The following is an 11,268-nucleotide window of genomic DNA, read 5'->3' as shown; positions in this document are numbered from 1 at the left end:
CAATCTGGAACAGCAGAGAGTTAAAATATGCTAAATTTATCATTATTGAGGAACAGGATCTAATAGATTATTTCATTTTTGATAGTGTTATAGGAATACTGGTCCAATTACATATAAAGTTATGAACTTAGAGATGATTTATAAAAATTTAGAGAGAATTTTCATTAAAAGGCAATATAGCTCCAAATCATTTAGGAGAAAATTAACAATAAAAAAATTATTCAATCCAGCTAATATGGAATAACAGAGACCATATTTACCATCCTAAAATAAACCACTAAATGGATAAAATATATGAAGCAATGATTTTTAAGACACGTGGAAACGATCATCCACTAGGACCTTGCCTTGCCACCTCGATACCAAGGCTCCTAGGCCTCCTACTGCCATCACAAAGGATGTCCACCAGGAGGCGACATTTCCTTCCTCTGCTCCTACTGCAGAGCCAGTCCTGAGCAGTCCTTTTCCAGGTGTTGGCAGGCAGCTCCCAGAAGTGCTCTCGTGGGCCTTGGTCCCTTTTGGCCACCAGCAAAGGGATCAAGGATGAGCAGTGAGCCTCCTTCCTCATCCAAGACCTAGGAAACTATCTGACTTCTGAGCAGCCCTTCACTCTTGTCTGCTGTCTGGTACTCTCCACCCGGCTTCCCGAGTCCCCGGCACGGGCAGCCTGCACGCTGGCCACAGCCCATCAGAATCTGTTCCCCCGCCAAGAGGCCACGCATGATCATGAGCAGGGCTCCAGGCCTCTGGAGCAGTGCAGCTTGGACTGGGTCCTGGCCCTGGGCGCACGAGCTCCATGCCCTTGGTTGAGTCAGTCAACATCTCTAAGCTACAGTTTCCTCATCAGTAAAATGAGGACATAATAAATATGGAAAAAAAACAGAATCTGAGGGGGACTAAATTTCTGGTGATTGAAGATAATTTTAATTTTGATTTATACAGCAAAGGACATCATACAATTTTTACTACATCGTATTTCTAAAGGACAGCTTCTACTGTTAAAACTAATGCATGTACGTACACAAACACACGTGCAGACACACTGACTCTGCTCCACATACTTCCCTACACACAAACGTACATGGACTCATGTATCACACACACACCTACCATACACACAACCACACACGTCCTCAGACGCACACACAAACATAGCATACTCACAACCACATACATCCCCAGGCGCAAACACTCACAGCCACACACACACTCACAGTCATGTACCACACAATTCCTCAGGAGCGTATGTGAGCACACACACGTCATACACACCTTTGGCGTTATTCTAAATCAATTTACAATTGAGGGTCTCAGTGTCCATCGTTTTATCCGCTCAGAAGATCCTGTCTTCGGGGAGTGAAGCAGGAGCCCCTCCTCTCTGGAGATGGTCTTTACCACCTATAGTCTCAGTAGAGCCAACATAACTGCTCTGGACCTTTGGAAGTGCAGTTCCACAGCATACCTGGGAGCTCACATCCTATATATCTAAACATTTTAATTGCAGGAGGTTGTAAGTTCCTGCCTTTACAAATATACATTCATTGTAAGGGGAAAACCAGGTTCAAAATTAGAATTCCCAGACCCCGGGGAGTCCTGCAAAGAAAGTGAGCGTGCGGGGAGAGCTGATTCTCAGTCTCTGATCACTAGCCTGACCCTTTTCTTCCCAATGCTGGGTCCATCCCTTGCCACAAGGGGCCTTGGATGTGCACAGGGGGACACTCAGATTTCACGTCAGGGCTCTGCATATACCCTCCATGCAAACAGCTGCCCTTTGGCCTCTCTGTGGGTCCTGGGAATTTGAACTCCAGGGAGAGCCGGTGCAGGCACTACAAATGGGTCAGGGGCTGCTGAGACGGGGCAATCGGGGTCCTGGTTTTCTAGAGCACGGGATGGAGCCAATGACCATGTCCCATTGGCCCTGCTGACTCCACCCGATGGAGGGCACGGCCAGAGGAAGTGTCAGGGCCAGGGGGACCCTCTGCAGTGCAGGACCCAGGGTAGAGGGCCCCCTTGCCGGGGTCTAAGGAGAGAAGCCCTAAGGAAAGGTCTGAGGAGGCTGTAAGGTATCCAAATTCCCATTAATTAAAAAGAAAAGCTTACCACAGGCGTGCGAGGGAAGGGTTTTGTTATAACAAGGGAAGGCACTTGCCAAGGTCTGGCCATAGAGGGCTGGTGGGTTTGCTAGGTTGATGAGGAACTGAGAGGCCGTTAGCCTCCCCTGGGTCTAAACACTGCCTGAATTCCTCCAGGTGACACTTAAATGCAGTGAGACTTGGAACCCTCTCAAGTTGTTAAAATATTCATGGTGAGCCAGTCAACTCTCTCCTCATTTTTGGCTATGAAAGCACGATAAACACAGGTGGGAATCTCCTCAGCCTGTTGGTTGGTTCATTGTTCATCTGGCCCCCCCTTATTGTAGGAGCCTTTATCACATCACCCAGGGCTGACCCATCTCAGGATTACAGCTGATTTTCCGCAGGTGGCATCACTTGCTTTTGACACGAAGGAGGCATGTTAGCCACCTCCCAAACACTGAGGCTTCTCCTGGGAGGAGCCTGCAGACACCCAGTCCAGCCTCTGCACAATGATACTCCTCAGTGTCACTCCCAGCTTGCTGCCCTGGTCTCTAACTCTGGCCAGAACCTCGCTGGATTGTCAGTAAATGTCACCCATTACACCACGTCTAAGCTTGGGGTCCAGATGTGACCATGGTTCTTATTTTCTTTCCATCGATGGATTGTTTGATCTTCGTGTAATCGTGTCGGCAGGAAGGCCAGTACCGCCCTCTTGAGGCCTCCCTGAGCCGCCTCTGTCTATAACTGTCCTAGCGCCCCAGGGGATCGGGTCTGAAGCCTGGCATTCAGACACGAGGATGACAGCTGGAGAGACAGTAATCCACTCCTGCTGTGGCTTCTGCTGAGGTTCGATGTGGCCATGAAAACGGATCCCACAGGCCCTGACTTCACTTTACTCGCTGCAGGGATGCTCCCTCACTGCCGCGTTCCCCCCAGAGACCGAGGGCTTTCTGCTTGTTCCCGAAGGCCCCACCACTGAGGCGGCACTGGGTCCAGTGGAATGTCCAGCCTGGTTCTCCGCCAGCCCTTAGGGCTTTCGTGGGGCCTGGAATATCAACTACCCTCCCCTTAGGGGCCAGTTTGTCCTTTCCAGCCAACAGACCTAGGTCATAAGCACTTTAACTCACCTGAAGGTGTTTTTCTCACTTCAGGTGCAGTGAGGACTGGGTTTCTTCACACTTCAAGTGCCCCCGGTCTGGATGCAGACAGTCTGGCTCTCCCCCCAGGCCTGCAGGTCCCGGCCACACCTGCTGCTGGTCACTGAGTCTGTGCTGTGTTCTCTTCCAGGACAAAAGGTGCACTCTGCCCCTACCCCGCCCCACCAGCGGTGGCAGAGGCGGCAGACAGGCAGGTGAGCTGGGGCATGAGACCTTGCCCGCAAATCAGTGCCCCAGAGGCCGCTGGTGACTAGAGGGACCCCGGGGCAGAAGGCAGCATGGGAAGGGTGGAGGAGGAAGGTTCAGGATAAGGAGATGAAAGGGGGAACTGATAGCACTGTGAGGACCTCGACCATAAAAGGGAAGAGAAAAGACAGTGACAGCTGGAGCGGTGTCGGCGTTAAAAGTTGCAGGCTATTTTTTTAAATTTTACTAATTACCAATATAATTGACAGATTTCTTATTTTATTAAAGATAATGTGCCATGTCGTATAACAGGATATAGTATGTTATTATTTATTAAATAACACATAATAGAAGATATACCAGCATATTATGTTCTGTTTATTTATCAGATTGTATATAATACATATATAGGTGTTTTTATACATAATATATAATTCATGCATCTATATAATATATAACCCATAATAAATAATGTAAGATTATGATTAATATATAATATAACAAGATTACATAACAATAATGATGTAATTTTACCCATTGTATATCTTGGTTCATGACACATTCTCATCTTAGTTGTCTGTCAGAGATATTTACGTATTAAAATTAATATTATAAGACACAGTTATGAACATATTACCCAGCATCATAACAGGAATATTGACAGTGACATACTGTGTCCTCTTTCCCTATCCTGCTCTTGGCCTCTTCTCAGAGGAAGTAACCAGCATCCTGAATCCTGGCTTACCCTTCTCTTATGTTATATTCACACACACAATATTTAAGATCGGTTAAAACAAATGAACTGCAGGTACGTGCAACTAAATGGATGAATCATACACTCTATGTTAAATTGAAAAAGTAAGCCCTAGAAGGTAGCCTATAGTGTGCTATGCTTTTAACTTTGTAAATATATGTCAACTAAACTCACTAAATTAAGAACAACTACAGCTAGAGTCCAGGTGGGAGAGAGACGGATAAAAGGTAAAGTGAGCAGATTTGCTGCAGGTGAGCGAGTTCCTTTCCAGTAACATGTCATTCTCTCTGAAGCAGGAGGCAAGGCCATCTGCTGGGAGTCAGGGAAGAGACAGAGGGAAGTTTAGAGGTGTGCAGAGAGCAGAGAATGTTGACACCACTGAGTGATAAGTGGGGAAATGTGCTCACTAGAGAAATCCTGGAGGATTACAAGGCAGTGGCAACATGGTGGGCATTGATTTGTCGTCTTAGAAATCTGTGCTGGGAGAGCCTGCTGCCTGCAGGCTCAGAACAAATAGAGCTGGGTGAACCGAGATAGAAGTCGTCCTGGTGAGGAACTGGAAAGATCAAGGGTCAAGGGGGTTTTGTTTGTCATAGAGTGCTGACTGTGGATGCAGAGATGGAAGTTGAGGAAGTGGAAGTAAGAGCAATGTGGACAGGCAGGAAAGTAGAGGAGTCAGTGCTTGATGCCCCAGTGAGGGTGAAGGAGGGCCAGGGGGGCTGGTGGAGAAGCAGCCGGATGGCTAGAGGTGGGCACTTAAAGGAGAGAGGCTGGAACTGGTATGGAGACACGCCCGGGTATGAGCCCGGGGGTAGGGTGAATGGGGGGTGGCTGGCTCAGGCTGACGGAGAGGAAGACCCTAAAATGACCATACTGGGTGGTGGAGGGAGAATCAACTTTGAAGTCTTGCTGGTAGGAGGTGAGGCAATACAGAGTTGGTGGTCCAGGTGCTCCTGACTGAGGCAGATGAGCAGGGAGGCCAGGGTGGCAGGCACTGCTAGGAAAGGATTTGGGTTTTCTAGGTGCTCCCAAGAGAGGAGGAGCAGTGATCTGAAGGTGGAAAGTGAGCACAAGGAGGTCAATCCAGGCACCTGATCAAACAGGGGGGTGTGAGGGGGCAAAGCGTCAACTCCAGAGATGGTGGCCCAGGAAGCAGGGGCCACAGGGGAAGTGAGGGGAAACTCAGAGAAGAGAGGGAGAAAAGGCTTCTGGGTGTAGGGGGAAGAGAGGCCCCAGGACAAAGGAGCACAGAGGCACCGTGATGAGGATGGACAGGCTCTATGGTGACACTGCAGGGGTGGCTGGATCTTTGTCCTGAGGGCTTAGTTTGGGGGGACTACTGACCTCATGAGGACCCCCCTCTCAGCAGCCTGGACAGAGGCTCTCGCTCCTGAGAGCTGTGTGGCCACCACTATTCCCAGAGGGGCTCTGCCTCCATCTTCTCTTATCAGACTTTCCTGCCCAGCCCCCGACCACCAGTGAGGGAGCCTGGGCCTCGCAGCTGCTTCCCATGGAGGGACACAGGCTCCTCGGAGAAGCAGGCTGATCTTACTTTTCTCCGTAACCTAGGGCCTAGCAAAGCGCCAGGCCAGGTGTGGGCCATGTAGGGGCTCAGATACTTACCAAACTAACTCAAAGCAGTAGAATAGCAGAGTAGGAGGAAGTGACCACTGAGCTCACAGAGTTCACTGCCCACACCCCCATTCTACAGATGAGGAATCAGAGACAAAGCGGTGAAGTAGCCTTGGCCAAGGTCACACTGCTCTTAAATGCTGGCTGTGTTGGGCATGCCAAGTGATGAGCTGCAGTGAAGGGGCTGAGAGGGGGCTCTGGGGCCAGACAGCTTGAGTTCAAGTCCCATCTCTGCCATTTATTAGCAGTGTGATTAATGAATGTCCTTACCTTTAAAGTGGAATTCATACTGGTGCCAACTCATTGAATTGTCGTGAAAAGAGCGTTCCTGCAACAACAGGACAGAGTTCTCTAAGGGTTTGCTGTTGCTTTGTTTACTATTATTGTCACCAAGTGAACCCTGAAATGAAGAACAAAGGCAGCAAGAATTTTTATTTTAAAGGATTTTAAAATCCTCTGATGAATGTTTCATTTCATCTATTCAAGTTTGCATTTGACCCTTATTAAGGACTACACAATGGATGACTTTTGACGCAATCTTGCTTCATGTCTTTAATTCTCACTAACGACACAGGCTATTTAACAGGCAGCAGTTTCTTTTCCAGGAAGAGGGACAAAAGGCTAAAAATGACTCAGTGTCTCTCGGTCCCCAGTGAGTTGGTTCTGACCTGCCAACCCAGCTTTGGGGAAGTGCCCGCTCCCCCTGGGTTCGCTGAGCTGCCCCGCAGCCTCCAAGGGGCACTATATCCCCACACGAATCCAGTCTCTTGGTTCCTATCTTTGCTTCAGATCCCTCAAGGACTGCCCATGACCCAGGGCCCCATCTGCCCCACCAACCTTGGCTGCTGGACTCCAGGACACTATCTTGGGTCTCAACCATCCTCTGTTCCTATGACAGTCCCACTATTCTACATTTTGTCCTTCATGTGTGGGCTCCTGTGGCTTGCCACACAGCAGGGGTCTCCCCGTCCTCCACCTTGGGTAACTGCATTTTCCTGCATGGTGCCTAGCGAACCCGTGTGGAGGCAGGAAGAACACAGAACAACAAGTGCTCAGAGGGGCTGCCTTTCCCACTGCAAGGGCCCTAGAGAGCTTTCTCCCAGCTGGTTATTCACAGGCACTGAAGCTGTGGAATCTCGATCTCACCAATTTAAAGGGCATCATCACTAATTACAAAAGCAATCATTTCTTCAGAAGCAAAAGGAGAAAAGACTTTGTGTTCCCCACCTCCAACTTTTTTCCTCCACCTTCAGATGTTCCTCATCTCCGGGCAAGGGTAGAAAGCAACTCACAGAATATTATTTTTGAATGTTTTTTCCCACTTTGAAGATTGCTTTCCCAGTACCGATGAAGGCTAGAATGGTTTAGCTTTCCAGGACTGAGTATTCAGAGGCTTGGGGGGGGAGGTGAGATAACTCATCAATATTGAACCTAACAGAGACATTAAAGGTTCTATTCTAACCAGAAAGGAAGCAGGACGCTATAGAAACAGGAAAACCATAATTGGAAATGCAGTAACGATTTACAAGAGAATAAACTTAAAGATGTAAAAATGAAAAAGGACATCAAAATAAAAAAATGTGGGAATGGGAGAGGGGAGCAAGAAAATATAAATTTTTTTCTTTTTTTTTTTCTTCGTTATTCTTAGGATGTGTTGGAGCCTACGTGATTATTAGTCTAAAGGAAATAGATATAGTAATGGATTGATATATTTGAAGAATAAGGTAACCACAAATCAAAAGCATACAATAGAGTCGCAAAAAAACCAAAAAGAAACACTCAAAATGGCTTAAAGACTTAAATATTAGACAAGACACTATAAACTTCTAACAAGAAAACATAGGCAAAACACTATTTGACATACATCTCAGGAATGTTTCCCTAGGGCAAACTAAGCAACCCAAGCAACAGAAATAAAAGCCAAAATAAATAAATGAGACATAATTAAACTTATAAACTTTTGCACAGCAATAGAAACCATAAGTAAAACAAAAAGACAACCTATGGAGTGGGAGAAAATATTTGCAAAACATGAGACTGACCATGGCTTAATTTCTAGACTATATAAATAGTTCATACAACTTAATGAGAAAAAAATAAACAACCAAATCCAAAAATGGGCAGAAAAACTAAACAAGCAATTCTCCAATGAAGACACACAAATGGCCAATAGGCATATAAATAAATGCTCAATATCGCTCAATTATCAGAGAAATGCAGCTCAAAACTACAATGTTATCATCTCACAACAGTCTGAATGGCCATCATTGAAAAGTCCACAAACCATTAATGCCGGAGAGGCTGTGAAGAAAAGGAAACTCTCCTACATTGTTGGTGGGAATGTAGTTTGGTGCAGCCACTGTGAAGAACAGTATGGAGATTCCTCAAAAGACAAACAAAACAAAACAAAACAAAAAAAACTTATCACCTAATCCAGCAATCCCACTCCTGGGCATATATCCAGAGGGAACCTTAATTCCAAAAGATACCTGCACCGCAATGTCCACAGGAGCACTGTTTACAATGGCCAAGACATAGAAGCAATCTAAACGTCCACTGACAGATGACTGGATAAAGATGTGGTATTTAGATATAACAGAATATTACTCAGTCATAACAAAGAAGGAAATAAGGCCATTTACAGCATCTTGAATGGAACTGGAGATGATCTCAATAAGTGAAATAAGTCATACAAAGACAAGTATCATATGATATCATTTATATGTGGAATTTTTAAAAAATGTTGCAAATGAACTTATTTATAAAACAAAAACAGACTCACAGACTTATAAACAAAACTTAGGAGTTTGGGATCAACAGATAAAAATTACTATATGAAAAACAGACAAACGACAAGGATTCACTGTAGAACACAGGGAACAGTATTCAGTATCTTGCAACCTATAATGGAAAAGAACCTGAAAAAGAATAGGCTATGTATATGTACAACTGAATCACTATGCTGTATACCTGAAACTAACAAAACAGCTGTATATCTGAAACTAACAAAACATTGTAAATCAAACACATTTCAACTTAAAAAAAATTGATAAGCTCTAAATAACTTTATTCAGAGAAAATCTTGAACTCTTCCTTCTTAAAAAACTTAAAATGGGTAACTTGAGCAGGACCAAATTATACTGGATGGGCAGTTACATATCTTCTCTAGCACGGGTCCGTTGCTACACACACACATTGTGTTTGCCTACAGGTAAGAACAGCCCTGAGTGCACAGGGAGTGAGTCCTTCTGGGACAAGGCCTCAGTGGCAGTGGCCTCCTTGTCACCGCTCCATCTCACCAGGAGGCCAGGGTTTTGACAGGTGAGGGGACATAGAGCTCATACATTTCAAATTGATTTCCCGAAAATACTATGGAAAAACCAAATTCACCTGCAGTGTGGGAAACATGAGCAGGGCCCCTAAGCAGACAGACAAGCCCAAAGTAAGATGGCCCGATGTTCAGATCAGAACCAGGACAACGACAACCTGGCCCCAGTTAAATGACCACCACCTCACCTGCAATGAACTGCTCGTATTCAATGTCAGGGATGTTTCTATTGAGACTTGGGAGGTCAAAGGAGTCGGACCAGGGAATCCAGACCTCGTTGATGTCGGGGCTCTGCCAGTGGTAGAGGTGGCCCCAAGGGGATAGCACCAGTACCGGCTCCTCCATCTTCAGCAGGGTCTTCAGGAGGAAGGCAATGTGGATGCAGACGTTCCTATGGAGGCTGATGCCCTCTGGAGGGTTCAAGTCACACAGAAGGTACCTGGCAGGGAGCAAAGGAGAGCGGGTCTTCAGGGCCAGGCCTCTGCACAGGAATCCTGGCTTAGATAGAACAGATACAACGGGAATCCCTGCATAGCCCATGGCCTAGACTCCAGAAACATTCAGCAGCTTCTGGTTTATAAAGTGGAGGCACTGCCCACCCATCTCCATGTGGTCAATTACTTCAAGTCCGGGAACAGTTGCGGAAGAAATCTTGGTGTCTGTCTAACCCCACTAAGCACCTGACTAGCACCTGAGCACCCGTTCCCCAGGGGCTCTCAAACTTCTTGTTCTACAGAACCGTATACAATCTTAACAATTACTGAGAACTCCAAAAGGCTGTCATTTATGTGAGTTAAATCTATCAATATTTCCTGTGTTATAAGTTGAATAAGAAGTTAGAAAAAGTGTATGAATTCACTTAAAAATATTAACAATCTACTGTATGTTACCATTAATACTCTTAAACTAAATTTAATTCTATTTTTCAAAACAAAAATCATTAGTGAGAAGAATAGCAGTGATTTTAATTTCTGCAAATCTCTTATGGACTGGTGAGAGCTGAATTCTCCTATCTGCCACTGCATTCCCTGTTTTGTGATATCACAGGCCAGGGTTTCCCTGCAAAACCCCACAGGAACTCGGGAGAGCAAGAGTATGCAAAAGGCAGGTGACATCCCGGCGTTTCTTTGAAAATGGTCTTGCACCTCAGTGGCCTTGGATACACTTTGATAACTGCTGCCCTATCCTAGGCGAGACTCTTCTACACTAGAGCCAGGCAAGGGTCCTGGATTCTGTAATTAGTTACGGCCACCACAACCCTCCCTTCTCTGTGTGTTTCTCACAACCTCCATTACTGCAGATGAGGATGTAATCCTCAGCCGGGGCCTCTAATCCCAGAAGACTGCTAAATTCAAGAGAGAGCGTCCAATCTGCCATCCCTACATCCCGCACAGTTTGAGTCAAGCCCTAGATAACTGCTTACCGGCACTGACCCTTGTCTTACTCCTGAGGTTGACAGAAGGAATCAAGATCTGGATGGGACTGAAATTTCCCTGCAGATAAACAAGGCTGATAAACAACCCCATTCCAACATCTGATTCTGGGGCTCTTCAAAACCCTGGTAAGGCCCCGCTTCATCTAAGATGGGTCCTCTGCCTGCCCTTCCCGGGGGGTTCTGGGAGGCCACGGCCACCAAGGGCGACCCAGACTCGCGGCCCTAGCCCCAGGGCCTGATGGGGAGGAAAGCTTGAGGCTGTGCCCAAGCCCTGCCCCGCCCCGCCCCAACACACTCCCAGGCACCACAGCCCTCCCCGGCCAACACCCCTACCCCGATCCCATCCCGGTTCATGTCCACCTGCCCCGCTGACGGCGCGGAAGTACGTTTACCGTCTGTGGGACGCCGCCCCAGACAGGATGTCGGCCGCCGACTGACCAGGCCAGAACTAGTCGTCAGGCCAAGCAAGCCGCCATCCCCAGCAGCAAATGCCGCCATGGGTCCCAGGCAGTTACACACTTCCGGAGCCCGCTCCCCGCCCCAGAAGCGCACGCTGGCCCGCGCGGCGCGCGGTGCCTGTAACCATGGTAACGCCGCGGGGCCCTCCCCTAGCGCTTGCGTCGTGCATCCTCCCGAGTCTAGATGTGTGAGGGCAGAACTTGCGGAGCCAATGGGAGCCAGGGCGCGGCCAGGACGGGGGT

The 11,268-nt window shown here is 47.2% G+C and overlaps 1 protein-coding gene across 12 annotated transcripts; it reads right to left on the bottom strand.

The window, feature by feature from the left end:
• Positions 1–4,206: 4,206 nt before the first annotated feature.
• Positions 4,207–11,162, bottom strand: LOC140693411 (GDP-fucose protein O-fucosyltransferase 2-like). Of its 12 annotated transcripts, none has more exons than XR_012069161.1 (4): positions 10,901–11,029; positions 9,321–9,571; positions 6,075–6,204; positions 4,207–4,481 (listed from the first exon to the last, which is right to left on the bottom strand). XR_012069161.1 is itself a non-coding variant. In XM_072957292.1 (4 exons), exons 1-3 carry the CDS (start codon positions 10,909–10,911, stop codon positions 6,089–6,091), a joined length of 306 nt encoding a protein of 101 aa, XP_072813393.1. In that variant the 5' UTR covers positions 10,912–11,029; the 3' UTR covers positions 4,207–4,481; positions 6,075–6,088. The 12 variants fall into 12 exon arrangements, 5 of the variants coding, with proteins under 5 accessions (XP_072813393.1, XP_072813394.1, XP_072813396.1 ...); XM_072957292.1 differs by having other exon boundaries at positions 6,075–6,132; XR_012069160.1 differs by having other exon boundaries at positions 4,225–4,484.
• Positions 11,163–11,268: the final 106 nt, after the last annotated feature.

The sequence above is a fragment of the Vicugna pacos genome, unplaced genomic scaffold (assembly GCF_048564905.1).
Source record: "Vicugna pacos unplaced genomic scaffold, VicPac4 scaffold_19, whole genome shotgun sequence".
NCBI classification, from domain to species: domain Eukaryota; kingdom Metazoa; phylum Chordata; class Mammalia; order Artiodactyla; family Camelidae; genus Vicugna; species Vicugna pacos.
The sequence above is the reverse complement of the archived record's forward strand: the minus strand, read 5'-3'. Positions and strand labels throughout refer to the sequence as shown.